Source organism: Pygocentrus nattereri, chromosome 15 (assembly GCF_015220715.1).
Source record: "Pygocentrus nattereri isolate fPygNat1 chromosome 15, fPygNat1.pri, whole genome shotgun sequence".
NCBI classification, from domain to species: Eukaryota; Metazoa; Chordata; class Actinopteri; order Characiformes; family Serrasalmidae; genus Pygocentrus; species Pygocentrus nattereri.
In genome coordinates this window covers 35041672-35058257 of record NC_051225.1, presented here as the reverse complement: position 1 = coordinate 35058257, position 16586 = coordinate 35041672, and the positions used below count along the sequence as shown (strand labels likewise).

The 16586-nt window shown below is 39.9% G+C and overlaps 1 protein-coding gene across 1 annotated transcript in view; it reads right to left on the bottom strand.

Annotated features, from left to right (window-relative positions):
• Window positions 1-5375: 5375 nt before the first annotated feature.
• The window catches only part of pcsk6 (proprotein convertase subtilisin/kexin type 6), a 65502-nt gene continuing 54291 nt past the window's right edge, over window positions 5376-16586 (bottom strand). Inside the window, exons 20-21 of the mRNA XM_017699550.2 lie at window positions 11296-11408; window positions 5376-6030 (exon numbers count right to left, since the gene is read on the bottom strand). Coding sequence (XP_017555039.1) covers window positions 5933-6030; window positions 11296-11408 — 211 coding nt within the window. The 3' untranslated portion in view covers window positions 5376-5932. The remainder of the gene's footprint in view (window positions 6031-11295; window positions 11409-16586) is intronic.

Genomic DNA, 16586 nt, shown 5'->3' with positions numbered 1-16586 from the left:
GACAAACCAGCCAAGGGTGATGAGAAAAATAAGGCTCTTTAAAGTAAGAGCAGCTTTACTCTTGCAATTAACTGTAATTCTGTGAGCTATTTCATGGTCAATTTCATGGTCTTCCTCTTTAATCAACATGGTTTCAAATTACCCCTGTGGCTAAACTGCACACCGCTACATCATAATGTTAAATGGCTAGCCTGGCATTCGGCGAGGGCCATATCAATCAAATCTAATTCACGTCAATCACACAAAATTAGCATTTCATCCATTCTTATGCTTTGAAATGGAAGCTTTTATTAGCACAGTGGTCTACAGGCCTGCTGCCAAATAACTTTGCCCAGTGCAAGGGAAAACCTGGACGTTTTTAGGAGTAGCCATTACTTTAGGCCATGACAAGTTCATAAAGAGGCTGGCAGATGGTGCTCAGTATAGCTGAGGTGTGGAGGGATGTTGGCGTGTTATTGCTTGACAATATATTCAGAAAAGTGGCAGCTGGTCAGAAGCCAAGGAAAAAAATCAGCAGAGATTTATTCTCTAGCAAACAAAAGGCTCAAACAGGCCTCCCAGGCTCATCACCATATAAAAGTCCAATATTTCAAGTCTGGGTGGGGGAAGCAAATTAGACCACGTTCCTATAAATATACAATTTATTCTTCAACCCAAAGGAATATCAACATCTTTGCAGGCCGCCTTTTTCTCTCTCTTCTTCAGTTCGGCACTTTTCAAGCTCTTTTCTCTCTCTCTTTCTATCTCTCAAAGGAGCTCCGCCGAATTGTCTCTTTCAAACGTCCTTTTTTAAGTCAGCGGGGATTTGCTGAGGTGGTTCTGCTCTGTTGGGCTTGTTGTCCAGAAATAATGGATTTTTTTTCTCCCTCTGAACAGAGGACCGGCTTATGAGCGCAGAAAGCATAAATACCTTGTGTTGTGCAGAAATTGAAAATACCTCAGGAATAGTAATCAGTGCAGCTTAGTCAGTCAGCGCCCTATTAAGAAGAACTGATATTAAAGGAATATATCACCGAAAATTGCAAACGCTGCTAAAATGAATGGAAGTGATTGCCTATTATGATGCAAATGGTTTAATGAGCCATGCTGGTTTTCTTTCATCATTACGGACTGCAGACGTTTTCTTTTGGTGGAACTATTTCTTTAGGCGCAAGTAACAGCAATAAAAAAGGAGTACAAGATTGTTTGCAGCTTCCACCGTACACAAACAGGTGTAACCAGGGCTGCACAAAAACGACCAAATTCCATGTTACAATTACAAAATTACAGCTTACAATAAATTAAAATACATGTACTTGATGTGACATGGCCTGTATCATTGACCAAAGCAATGTATTACTTTGTAACATAAAACTATTTGCTCACAGCATAGTATTAAACACTTCTGTCACACTAGATTAATAAAAGCTGTACCTGTTTAATAACGGTATTACCTGTTTTTTGAAAGATCAATCATTTAGAGATAAACAGGGTATGTGCAGGTATTTATAACGTTGTATTTAGCAGGTTCTCCACAAAGGGGAGCCATCAGCAAACATTTTTGGGAGCATCACTGAAAGAGAGGAAACCCATACCAGCAGGATCTCTTCCTGTCCTCTGGGTCCCGATGAAGGCTGCAAAAGCTCGCAGGAAGGCAGGGCCTGAACCCAGAGTGAGTATGAAACCCTATAGGGTCGGTGGAAAAAGAAGAAGAAATGGCCTTGCTGTAGAACAGAAGGCAGCAGCCAGGACGAGGGCTTGGGTCTTGCACTCCGTCCACCACTACCTCATGGTTCTCTCCCCTTTCGTCCTCCCTCGGGGTTCAGACTCTGCCGTTTTGCCGGCTCTCACAGCCATCATAGGTGGCTGGGGACAGGTTCATGGCAAACATGCATATGAAGTAGAAAGCTTTATATAACTAGACTATATAATCTAGACTGAAATGCCAAACATGATCTTGTAATGAGAACGTCTGGGAATACTTAGGCTGAGTGTGGGTGGCAATGCAGAGTTATTAGGGAGGGAGCAAACTAAAGTGTGAAAATTCTGAACCAATCCAATGCAATTCCTTAATGTGGAGCTCATAGTATGGGGCGCCAGTGGGCTGGTCAACACTGTACTACACACGACAAGCCTGTCAGTAGCCCACAGATATAAGCTAGCATGGCTGAAAAGTCCCTTAAAAAACTCCAGTTGATCATGTAGATGTGTCACATTTGGAGATCACATTACATGCGGTAAAAATAACTGTCCCATTAGCTAACGAAAGTGTTTCGGTAGCTGGCTTGTTCTCCTTCTGTTCTCAACTGTACTATGGATGTTAAAAGGTTACAGGAAATCGAGGGGCAGATTTTACAGAGGGGGTACCATAGTTTGTGGTGCATTTTACCAGCACCAACAAATTGTCTCCAATCATGTATTCTCGTTACGAGATCATGTCTGGACCCAAGAGACCAACATCTAACAGACTACTCCAATAATATTGAAAGCTAGCTTTTAAATTACTCACTCACTAATAGAATTGATACTGACAGCCCTAGATGTATTGCACAAGTTGCTAATCCTTTACAGTCTTTCTTCGTCTCCTTATCTACTTTTTCTTCCTCTTATCCATTCATCTTCCATCCAATCTCCCTCATCTGCACTACCTTTCTCTGAGCTATCAGACAGCTCCGAGCACTGCATGGCTATGATAACTGCGGCAGCTTGATAACATGCAGACCTTTACAGTGGCTGATTGATGCAGACACATAAAGGTGATCCAACCCCTCTATAGCATCGTCCAGACGGCCTTTTAGCATGCAGGACTCGAGCTTATCTCCACTGGAAGGGCTGGAAGGGCCTCACCCTGCACAGGCCAGAAAAAAAAGCAAAGACCTTTTGCAAATTGTACTGAACCTGATGTGCAAACCAGACCGAGTCTCTGCAAGGTTTCTCCTCATCCTCATTTTGGCCTGGTTAAGCTTTCTCAGAGCTCTCATGCTCACTGTATATCTGTGATGTTCTGATCTAAAGAGAGAGGGTGGCAGATTCGCTACGGTATGGACATTTTTTTAGTGGTGCTGTCTGATTTCTTTGCCTATCTAGGTCAAGAAACACTAAAGTCATGATGTATTTTCATGCTGCATAGCTAAATAATAGTATCACCTGGGGCAAAGTGACAGATTCCATTAGGCACATATTGCTGTAATTAAGTCCTTTCTCTTCTAGTAGCTTTCCTTTAAAGTGAGAGCGCTTCTACTTGAGTAGTTCCCACCTCTTCATTTAGATCTATATTGCACAGGTCATACTCGTGCCAGTCTAATACAGTTCATAGCCTTAAAAATAAATGTTCGTAAATGTATAAAACAATTTATGCAGACTTTTAAATGGTTCTTCACATTCATACTTCTCATTGAGAAAATGGTTCTTTAAAGAACCTGGCCTAAACTTCAGGCCAGCCGGTGGGCCCTGGCCTGAAGTTCTACTATACACTTCTATAACATAACAATATGCTGGGTGAAAAAGAAAGAGCTCTTGGTTTTAACAACGGTTGGTATGGTTACCCATTCAAATTGTAATATTTCCAAATGTAATAATAATTATGTGTGATTGTCTTCTTGTGAAGTGACAATGGTAGTAAATTGCCCACTGCTACAGCCTCCCTGGGACAGAAGAGTCTGAACAATAAGCAGTAATAGTAGTGATAATGTCGTATGAATTTAAATTGCATTTGATTTCAGGTGTTAGAAAGAAAAATAAGAGGTTCAATAAAAAGGCTGCGGTGAAACTGTGATGAAAATACTTTTACAGTGTCTTAGTGCTTTTTATACATTGTCAGTATGTTTAATTAATACCAAATGTGTTGAACCACATCCCTATCTAGACTAAGTGGTTAACGACGACGATGATGATGATGATGATGAAAATGTGTTGGTTACCAAAAACCAAGATAATTTTAATCACTGGTATCATGATTTTCATATCATCGTTCATATCATATCACAGGCCAGAAAAAAAGCACAGACCTTTCGTAAATTGTACCGAACCTTGCAGGTTGCAGAAGGTTCAAGCAAGAGCTGGTGTGCCAACCAGACCGAGCCTCTGCAAGTTTTCTCCTCATCCTCATTTTGGTCTGATTAAGCTTTCTCCGATCATTTTAATCACTGGTATCATGATTTTCACATAATCTCATCCCTGCTTCCTATAACTGCTGTTTCCCCATGGATGCTGCAGTACCACTTGACTGTTTCCACTCAGCAAAATACCCACATGGCTGTCACAGAGCCAGCACTTATCACAGCCAAATCGGGAAAAGGTGAAGAGAGGCTGAGCCAATAAGGCAAATCCACTTAGATGGGAATGTTAGAAGAAAGACGGAATGGGGCTATGAAGAATGAAGAACAGATAACTTACACTTGGGTACGCTAAGCTGAACCAGACCAAAGAGACAAAGGGGAATTAAATAAAAAACCTGCATGTCTGTGGAAAGTGCAAGCTGCAGTTATAAGTCTGACCAAGGGGAGGAGCACCTGGACAAGAACAGACAGTATTAATAGCAGGGCCATAAATATCATGTTCCACACATTAGGTTAGTGCAGTAACTGATGATGTAACGTTTTATTATGTGTTAGTTTAAACACATTCAAACACTCATTTAGGCTGTAAGAACGTGCGGCGTTTGTTGTACATTTTATATCCAAAATCTTTCTTCAAATATGTTTGAAGTCGAAGTGAAACCGGCCTTCCAAGTGTGACAGTCTAAATATTTTTTTATGTGATTTATCATTCTTCAAGAGGCAATGGAATAATACCAAGAGGCTGCCACATGATGAAAGTAGTTGCTATACATAAGGTCCAGCCTAGGGAGATTAAAAAAAAAAACAGCTGTCCGGCCTCATGAGTGTGTGTGCTTCCTTCTTTCGTCTTTCATTGATCAATTCCACTTCAGGATGCACCAAAACAACTTCAGCTTACTGTGTCACACTGCTATGCCAGAAGATTCTGGCAGAACATGAGCAAGCGGCCCGTGCTAAAAAAACACAAGGGTGCCAAAATATTTACAAATTCTGTGATCCATGTGTGGGAAATTAACACAAAACTAAGTAAACAACAATTTTAGGGTTCAACACCCAAACTGCCGGGCCATGGACGCAACCTCTGCCGTGAGAAAAGCTGGTCAGCCACTTGGGACTTGACGCTCAGAGGACTAGAATCCTTCCAGAGAAGTTCATGATCTCAATGTTTGGCAACACAAGACTTCCGAGAGCTGGAGGACAATTTACAAGCAAAAAATCCAGATCTGAATTCCTGGGACGAAAGGTCACTGAGAATGTGATGTACTTTACAAAATGTTTTGTTCACAAGGGAACAAAAAGACGCACTGGACATGCTGCTAGACGTACACAAAGGCGGTCAACAGTGGCCATAGATGGGTTTATTCTGCCATCCTTAAAGAACAAACATTTTAAACATTACATACACGCTCCAAAATGTACAACATCTTTACTATGGCATTATTTAATCTTTCTTGATGCTCATTGTTCCTGAAAAAAAAAATCCAGTCTTACACAGTGTTCTTGTTCACTTGTTGAAATCAATAGTCTTGCATAATTGTTTAATCACTCAGGAGGTCAGTACTGGTAATGTGTCTATCGATTCTCCGAGAATGCTGGTCCTTTAGCTTATTCCTTATAATCACATACACAGTTATCCATAGCAGTCTATTTCATAATGATGTCATCTTTGAATAAAAAATAAACAATTTATACATGTACTATATGAAGTTTATAAAACAGACAACCTTAAAAATATATCTTATGGCAATCAAATAGCACCCTTCCAGGGTTTATCGAAATGAGGAGTTTGTTGTCTTTGAAACCACAGATAAAACTGGTTTAAAATGTACATCAGATAACACAGCCATATAAAAGAGGTGCTTCGTCCTCCACTTCCCTTCCCTCTCCGATTTTACTCATCCTGTCATCAGACAGGTTCTGCAGCAGAACTGGCGGAAGAGTTTCTTCTCACAAAGACGGTTGGACTTCACCATCTCACAGAACACTTCATCCGCTGAGAGAGACACACAGAGAGAGAGAGAGAGAGAGAGAGAGAGAGAGAGAGAAAGCAAGACAGGGAGTTAGACCAATTCCAGAGTGCCCCCTGAAGTACACCTACCCTGCCTATTTTAGTGTTTGCCCTAATACTAAACAGACCCACCTGAACCAGGCAGAACCTGGGAAATCACGGACAATAGCACTAGTGTTTTATTCAGCTACATGTTGAATTCAGTGTTAACAAGACTTAACATTAATTTAAATTGCACATAAACAGTCAGCTTAAAATGATGACAGTGGCCGAAAAATGATCATTTTTACAAACAATATTATGCCTGTTGGCACCTGTGTTACATCCAAGCACAGAACAAACACAAACTCCACTTTTACTCTGAACAGCTAATCTTACATTTGCCAACATGCACCCTAAGTGGACGGTTGCAGGGAGGGAAGTTTTACTTTCCTGCAGTGAAAATCCAACCAACAATGAGGATGATACTGATTTAGCAGAACCATAAAAAATTTAGTATAACGAACAGAGATGTCAATTCTGATCCAGTGAATATGGATAAGACCTGATCCAAGCATACCTTAACAAATCTGGCTTTGCCTATATAAGCCTTTCTTATTTATATTTTTGTTCCATCTTTTTGCATTCTGCTTACTCCACTGTCCTGAAGGTGATGTAAACATAAGACAACAAAACATTATCTATAACCTACAGAAGTAAGGGGTGTGGAATTAATTACAGTGGAATATGAAAACTTCTATTTCCAGTGTCAGTGAGTGCATTATATGCACTTAATAATCCGATAACTGCAGAAATTCAGATTTTGTCAATAATCCGATCAACATGTTTATGCACTTGAGTAATCAGATAATGGGGAAGCTCCAGGTCTACAGGAGTTAGGCAGTAATCAGATTTCTGCTTTGAAACTGGCCAATAAACTCTCAGAAGACGTGATGTAAAAACATAACATAAACCTCAAACTTCATGCTGCACCTTTTTTTTTCAGCATCGCACCAGTTTGCCTGAAAAAATGAACATGCATCACCTAGAAGATGAAGAAAACTTAAATCCTTCATTTCATCGAGAATGTAGTTGGTTTCAGCATCACTCCAAAAGTGTTTAAGCCTCTGTCTAATGGCAATGCTGCTTGCTTATTTCTGGTACAGCAGTCTGTTCTGCACATGCACAGACTGAGAAATCCAAAAGAAATCAGGGTAAGAGTTTACACGCGAAATCTGGTTACTGAGGATTTCTAGATCAGAGTATGGTGTTTACATGACCATTTAAATAATCACATAACTGCAGAAATTTGATCATGATCAGACTATTGAGTGTGTGTAAGCTTCAAGGGCTAAAAATACAGGAAACCTCACATAGCAAACCTAAATAACTGTATTGGTGAATGTTCAAATCAATTATGTTAAGTCAGCCCCTATATCCCCCTCCCCTCAACTGGATAAAAATGTGCAGGGCAGGGGATCTCCAGCACCGGGGTTGGATATAAGCCATAGGCACTTAATGTTTATAGCATGCTATGTCCTCTTTTTATTCTACACTCATACACTGCTATCATTTAAGGACAGAACATGTTCTGTTACTTTTAACACAACCAGTGTGATATCTTGTTCAACATAGTCATTGTGCTCAGATATTATATAAAAATCATGTTCTAGTTACACAGCCCGTGTCACAGATTGGCTCTGCTGTTATGACCCTATACTGAATGTGTTAAAATATGGATAACACAAGAAAAATCCTTCCTCCGGTCCCACAGAGCTTCCGCCTGCCTGGGACATTATAAAGGAGGATTTAAAATATGTTTTTGAAACAGCAGTTTGGCCTTCAGTTCAGACTTTTTAGGTCTCTCCACATTCAAAGATAAAGGAGTCTTGTATGACTGGAAAAACTGCCTGGCATTGTTACCAAGATTCGATATTCGGCCATAGAGTCGACAGATTTTTCCTATAAGTACTTTGTTCAGTCTAACTCCCTTATGCTTGTGTTCCACTCCACTCTGAATGCCCTTTCTTCATTTGACCTTTATCCACCACAAGGGCCAACGGTACCAGTCATCCCATAACTGTGGCCCTCTCTTCCCTCTCTTCACTGGGTCAGCGCTCAGGCCCCAGGCCTGGGCCAGCCCATTGGCAGTGTTATGCAAGCCTGGATAAAAGAGAGTACTGGGGCCATGTGGGGCAGTGTTTACTCATAGCAACATTGTTGTTCCCCTGCCAAAGCTGGCCAGCGATGGTAGACTGCAGCTGCAGAGCCAGCTCGCAACCTCTTGCACTTGCACCCATCCAAATTCCTCCATCCTGCTAACTTGTTCGTGCTTTCAGGCTCTCTCAATCTGTCTCTCTCTTCCTCTCTCAATCCTATATTCATACTCTAATTCTTCAGCATTCTGCTCGCTCTCCGATGAATTCTCTCACTTTGTTTCTTCCGGTTTCCCTCCTTCCTTCATTTCTTTCCCTTTGTACTTCTCTATTTCTGTCGCTCTTTCATTCGCTTCTTTTGTTCGCTCCTCTCTCCTTTTCTATCTCTCATTCTCTTCCTCTCTAATGAATAGTTCTGGGAGCCAAAGCCTTTGAGGGTCCCAGCTGTGACTTGCTGCAACTAACTTTGTTAGGGAGGATTTAAAACCTGAGAGGGCTCTAAAAGTTCTCCAGTAAAGGAGTCTCAAACAAAGCTGTAAAAGTGAAGTGTCAAAGCAATGCATGACACTGCAGCTCCCCTGTGCTGAACCCATCAAGCTCTCGTTGTTCAGCTCCGTGCTCACAAAAAGCCTCCCTGCCTGCCTTACAGAATCGACAAACAACTTCTCCACATGGCATCCACGGCAGCAAATTCAAAGCCCAACTTGTACATTGCATGAAAGACCTGCAATGCCGTTCAGTCCTATAAATGAATGACAGAATCTGATGTACCATTTTAGTGAGTGTGAAGGTCATCCTTTAGATCAGGACAAATGTAAAAGTCATGATTTAAAGGAATCAACAAATTTGTTTTGCAATAAAAGATTTCAATATTTTGTTTTCTATCATTTATTTAAATATGTGAACATTTTCAAAAAATCTAATATAATTCCCTTCCCAGTTCTTACAGTCTATATTTGGAAAACTACAATAACAACCCATTTTGAATTGATTTTGGGGCACCCCAAAAAAAACAAAACAAAACAACATTTACATGTACCTGTCTATTTAGCCCACAGCAGATTAGCATAGAGGTTTACATAGAAGTTAAAGGATGTTTCAGACTGGACTGCTTTTTGATTGGCAGCCAATCAGGACAGAGGTCATTTATATATGATAGTCTGGCACAACAACAAAAAGTCTGTTTAAAGGGATAAAGAGAAGTTGGAAAGTGGTCATGTAAAAAGATATTCCAACAATCATTAGTGGACCTCATGGAATAGAAACAACTGCATGACGCAAGAAAACATTATATAGGCATAGCATAAGTTATATCTAGAACACTGCAAGAGCCAGTATTCAGGGTTATCCAATTCTGGTTATGGAGGGCCAGTGTCCAGCACAGCTTGGTGATTTTCCTGTTCAAACCTGTTCACATCTACTAAACGGAAAGTTGAATTAAGTGTGTTAAAACAAGAAAATCACCAAACTGTGCTGGACAAACACTTCAGAAACCAGAGTGGGACAACCTGCTCAAAGTAACTCCAATTAAATAAGACAGAATCATTACACACACAACAAGCACACAAAGCACTATACTTATGTGCTCACCCCACATCACCGAAAAGTGGCCTGTAAAACAATGCCCTGCTGGGGGACATGTAACTGTAGTGAGGGAGGGGTTTCTGTTGGAGAGTTCCACAGATAATGCATTCCTCAGCGCAGGCGAAACAGACTGAATGAGACACGAATCACTACTGGTCAGCGCAGTGTGCACTAGAGCTGCATTTAATGATTATATCTATAATTTATTAATCTACCAAGTATTATTTGATGAATTGAACCACTACAGAGCTTCCTCTTGCTTTGCCCGTCACAACGCCACCATTATTCAAATTTCCATTTATGCAATTTCTTTTTCTGATTTTTTTAAGGTCCAGTGACACAGTAACAAACATATGACCCACACTCTACAGCAGTGTACTGCAATGTGTATCATGTGAACATTACAGAGCAGAGATCTTAAAACGCAGACCTTAAATCCACTTTCTGGTAACGTACGAATGATTAGTAGTTAACAGAATTACTGGTGTAGTTTATTGGCAATAGAACCCATAGATTTGACCATGCTCAGTTTTACAAAAGGAGTGGCAGTAACGTATGCTCATTTAGCATTTAATCTGGTTTTGATTGGCTGATTTGTAAAGGATTAAGTATCAGTGTAATTTCCCAAAATTCCCCCAGAAATAACCAGATCGAAACCTAATGGCTTGGACAGTCACATCAGTGTTAAGATAAAAATGAAACAGTTCCAAACAAACAACCAACTTAATAGCAGATAGAATAGCAATAGGCTAGTAAATTGGACTCATTCAGCCTAACAAATGCCACCCAACGGGACAGAAATCACGCTTCGTCTAATTAAGTCCACTGGCAAATTTTTTCTAGACTACAGTAGTCCTGTTTGAACCTCAGGATAATGCATATCTTGCGATTTTTGTTTTGCTTGGTTGTTTTGAATAGGACTACTGTAACACTCAGACAGGGTTGTTAGATGCAAATGCAGAGAGTCTTTTAATAAACAAAGTCCCTAAAGCCAAATCGTAGAACCAACAGGCAAAGAGTCAAGGAAAAAGTGAAAACAGCTCGATAGTGACACAGAGAGTGGCAATACCTCTTAAGGAGGCAGAGTGAGAGTCCGGGTTATAAAGTGTTGCTGATGAGTAGACTGTAGGCAGGTGTGTGAGTGTGGGAGGAGTCAGCCTCTCAATACTCCGGAGAAGCTGATCTCTGGATGGAGGAACGGCCAGTAGGCGTGACAACTACTGTTACTGAGGAGCTCTGGGTATGATCAATTATAGACTGTAATTTGCTCTGGAATTATTACTGGATACTACTAATTTCTGGAAACACTAATTTAATCTATATTCACACAGCACCTCCTCGTTAAAATGAACCCAGCTCAATTAGCTAGAGACACACCTACCAGTGATTACAAAATGCAGGACTGAAACTGAATTCAAAGTTCTCTGTTACAGAGCACAACAAAGTGTTTTTGCTTTTAAGTATCATTAATGTGTCAACATGTTTCCATAATATGCCTTGTCAACAGTTGTAGTTCCTAGTTTAGACGTACCATTGTTACAGGTGGCGTTAATGATGCAGGTGCTGCTGACCAGGTTGTATCCATCCCTACACTGTATGCAGCTCTTTCCAGGGCCTTGGCAGCTTAGACAGTTCTCTTCACATCTGGAAATAGCAGAACACAAAACACACATGCAAAACACACACACACGCACAGCATGTGTAAAATACCACATATTGTCATGTGAGCCTCCTGTTTTTTATATAAGCTCAAACAAGTGAAGTTTTGGGAAATGAAAATGACAGGCTGTAACTTCCCATTTTTGTATAGATGCAAGGAAGCAAGGCAAAAAAAAAACAACAACAACAAAAAGAAAATGGTGCATCATGCCATGAATATGTACGAGGGCATCCGGCCGTCTGGGCCTGGTGCACTGAACCGGGCCGTTCCACTGAGTGTCAGCGCTCGGTATGACAGACACACATGCACACATCCACACATCCAAAGTCAGTGAGAGGAAGGAAATCATAAAATGAGAATAAGCTTGAAGCACATCTGGGATTGAGAGCACTGAGGTGAATGTGGTGGTGTGAGACAGTCTCTTGCCATGCAGAATGATAATTTAAAGGAATGCTTAAAGCCTTTGATATACCACACAACTTTGAAAGTCATAACATGTTATAAAAAGACTGACTTTTGCAGTTTTTTGGCAAGTAAAATACTGCTGATCACAACAACTTGGCATTACACACTACACAACTTGTATGTTGTTGCTAAAATGAATTCACTGATCGAACACACATACTTTTCCAGTGTTGGCGTAGTTACACAAAATGCAACACTAGTTTCTAATTCCATCTCTCAAACTGCAACGGGACTGCTTTACTGATTAAATCCTGAAAAAAAGGAATTTATTTACTCATTAGTTCTACATTATTCTGTAAAACTCAATCAAATCGGTGCCAGCTGGAAACAAGTACGAGGGAAAACCCAGTAGTCCCTTCAGTACTTTATTTAAAAGATACTGCTAGTCATACTACACATCATTTAAAAGACCTGTCACTATCATTGCCTTTGATCAAGACACAGCCAGTTATGCTTCATTAAAATTATTAATATTATGTTTGAGAAATTGGCCAGTAGAAACAGTTCAAAAACTGCCTCAAAATTAAATTTGTGAATAAAATTTAAAGCTTCCTGAATGAAGTCTGGTCCCTTTAGATGAGGTTTTCTTTTCTTTAGCACAGGGATCTTTATCCATCAGTTTCTCGTAAGTGTGATTAGACGATTCGACAGATTTTATGCAGAGGTTATGCTGCTCCCATGCTCACATTCATAATTAAAGTCTCACAAAATAAGTGTCATAGGTAGCACAGGTGTGTATGCAAACTGCATACAAGAACAGGGACAGATAATACAGAGGAAAGCTTGTTTTAAATGCATCAGGCAAAATTTGTTTGGTTAGACATATACGCAAGTAAAGAAATACTTATGAAGTCAGTAACTGTGATTACAATACCTTTTACTGTAATGTGTTGCAGGAAAAAGTAATCGCTTTTACTTTATTGTGTTTCTTTGTGCCACATTACCCCAACACTGGCCTTGAGATGTAGATACCAAAATGAATGTAGAGATATAGAAGCTGGCTCCTGCTGCTGTTTAGCACTGACTCCATAAATAACCAAAATGGATGATGTTATGGATGTGAGATGTGATCAGCTATTGTAATATTATTTATAGTTACGTTGTTCAGGCACTCCTGCCATAAACACAGTATATTAGAAATCTTTACTACATGTAAATGTGTGTTCATGTTTATCTATATGTGCCAAATTCTAATGTCAAAGTCTTTACAAATAATGTTTCTGCAAGTTTATACAAGAGACAAATACAAGCTATTTATAATCACTGTCATGCCTACAAGAACCTCTGCATTACAGGTTTGATACCACTTGAAAACAGAACATTCTACTCAACATGCAGAGTACAGCATTTTATTAGCATGCAGACGCCATCTGTAGCTACAGTTATTGAAGTGACTGAAAGATTCAAAATGGCAGTGCCAAAGTGGAACGTACAACTAAGAAAATGTAAAATGTTTTCATGGCACAACTATTCTGGAATTCAACCAACAGGTAATAAATCAGTTTGCACTCTACTCGTTCATTCCTCCCAACAGTTGACTCAGAGCGTCCCAAAATCTGCAGACCTCTGCCACAGATTCGGTCTGATCAGGACTAAAATCGCGGTAAAACTGACTTTCCTGAAGCTCTAAAGTTTTGAATAATGTATGAAACTGAGATAATTTGAACATGTTCATGGATGCTGGATGCTGCAGGTTCTATCTTAAGTTCAACCTCAAAAGTGAGGCTGCTTTACCTCTAAGCACGCTCTTAGAACAATGATAACTTAAACAGCTGAGAACACATAGTGACTTTTAGAGTTAGGACTCAATCTGATGACTTAGTATGAACCCAGGAAAAAGTTACCATAAAAAAAAATTCCTTATGTTTTTTTTATTTTTCCTTCACATGCTGTGATCTGACAGCACTGAATATTAACTCTAAATATCAATTCCAATAACTCAGTCATCTCATTTATTCAGGCCTCAGAAAAAAAATGGCAACATCACAAACAAAAGTGTTCCGTAAGAAGAACAGGCTGACTTTTAAACTCAAAAGTGTGTAAAAAGACAAAGGGCAGAGACAGGATTATATTTTTAACCATTTCATATTTCCTATTCTAGAAGATGTGATACCTGTAAAGATGTGTGATAATTGCACAGCTACACTTATCGTATTGCTGTCACCTAAAGCAGGGGTGTCCAATCTTACCTGCAAAGGTCCAGTGTGGCTGCAGGTTTTCATTCCAACAAAGCAGGAGCTCACATGATCGATGAGTCAATTGAAGACTGACCAATTCATTAAGCAAGTAGAATCAGTTGTGCTACTGTAGCCTCACCAGCCCTTTAAGGATAAACCCAGACAGCCCTGTTCTGAGGGGTCTGAACTTCTGCGAGACTCAAGCACCATATGAAAGGAATTAGCAGCAGGAAACAAAACTTCACACAGACGACTATGGCATTTCCATTAACAAATGCTCTCTGCTTATGACCTTGAGGAATGGCCGCACCTTTTACAGTGTGTGTTTGTCACTCTCGCAGTATTACATGGTTTTTAACTTATGCCCTGTGCCCTGAACATTTTTCCTCAGGGTCAAACTTTACCTCTATTTTACGGCTGTCTGCTCTCGTCACCTTTACCTCTTTCCAGTCACACGCACACAAATATAGGCACAAAACCATATATATACCGGCTAACCTTTCCATTCCTTCAGAGGAAAATCCATTCACCATCAATGACCTTCTTTAAAAGGGACTATTTGCTTTGGACAGCTTTCATAAAGCAAGAGGCACCTGATTTATCAGCCACAGGGCACAGGCAGCTATAGTGACCCATTACAGAGATCTAAAACAGGGTGATAGCGCTGTAAATTCACCCCTGCTGCATAAGAGGTAAGAGATTTGAGCTGGTTCACACTGATCTCTCAGATTGCACAGCAAGCCCTTGATTTATTGACAATTATGGAGATGAAGAAGGGGAAATATATTGTAACATATGAACTGCAACACATGATGTATAAAACATGATCATCAAGCCAAATATTGTTAAGCCAAAATAGAATCTATCAATACAGCTTTGTCAGCTGTAAAGGGGAATTCTGACCAAAATGAAGAAAATTAATTAGTTGCTAAACCAGTTGTAAACATGCATATTCACCCCAAGGCTGTAACTAGGAACAAATTTGTGAGGGAAAATACAGTGTAATGTACTGGTTCAATGTGCTGGTTAACAGTGAACTTTCTCATGCTGGCTGTAGTATGTTATGTGTAGATAAACTTTAACATTACAACAGTAAATAGTACAACTTTAATTTCTCATCCAAGTGCTAATATTGCGAACTACTGAGCCTGTAGCCTAAACTGAGCACTGGGGCTAGACTTAATCATGCTGATTAAGCCAGCAACATTACGAGTACTCCCAACAAATATGAAATACAGGGTTTGCATTTTACAATCTTAATGTTTTAATTGCGCTCATAAACTCATTAGCTAGTTATATTTTTACCATAGCGATGTTATATGTTAGCCTACAGCATGTGTGCTGCAAACCTGAACATCTCAAGAAATCAGTTACTCTGGGTAGCGTAGCATCTCGTACAGAGATGAACAGAGTGGGAATATAAAGTCTATGGCCGAGCTACAGCTGTTCTGGGTCAGTTGAGAATCACTCAAAGCTCATTGGGTAGATACATGCGTTTTTTCTACAATGAAGCTAATTAAACTGTTCAGAAACAAAAAATTCTGCATAATAAATATTTGGTCCACATTTAGGTAGGTCTGTGGCACTGTGGCCCCGGCCCTGGCCACATTATTATAAAGGTGCTGTTTCGATATTTAATCTCAAGAATTGAGAAAAGTGAAAAAAAAAACAACAACAACAAACAAACAACAAAAAAAACACGATCCTCCTGAAACTATCAAGGTCCGGACCTCAGTGCCTTCATAGCTTAAAAACATCTGAAAAACAACAAGCACTTTTAGGTGGATATTTGATGCTAGGCTGTCTGAAAGGTGTTTTTGTATGCAGAAGGAAGCCAGACTGCTAATATTACTCATAGGAAGCTGAATATCACATCTGTATTTATTTTTCTCTACATCAGTGCCTATGCTAGCAGTCAGGATTTCTTCAGAACTGTGTGGAAGACTCCCAACGTTTGTCTCATCAGACAACGTTGTTTCTCATCAGAGAACACTGATGAGTAAATTTCATTTTGCAAAGATCCTTCTCCTATGGTGTCCAAGCAGTGAGAAAATGGGGCATGAGCAATGTTGCTTCCTGACAGTGTCAAGACTCTCTCATGCTGGATTCAGTTATTCCCTCTCCTCTGTCTCTCTATCTTGTTTTCATTGTTTGTATGTCTCCCCTTTAACGCTGCCTCTCTCTGAGTTTCTTTACTGAGTGATCTCAGCAGCCAGCATACACCTCTAACTAGGCACAGATGTCCACAGAGATGGTTTCTTGGAGACCTAAGTACTAGAACTTGCACAGAATGACATCAGCATGGCAACCTGGACTGAATTTGCATCTAATAAGTCCAACAAATACTCCTAGAATACTTCTCAAAGCAATGTTAAGGGGTTTTAATGAGCATCAAATTTCAGAGACTTCCAATTAAATATGTTGCTGCTAATAAAACCATAAATACATCTTCAACAGTTCCAAATGCAGCACTTAAGAATTTAGCTATTGTTCTAAACAGAGTTTCTTGCTTAAACCAAA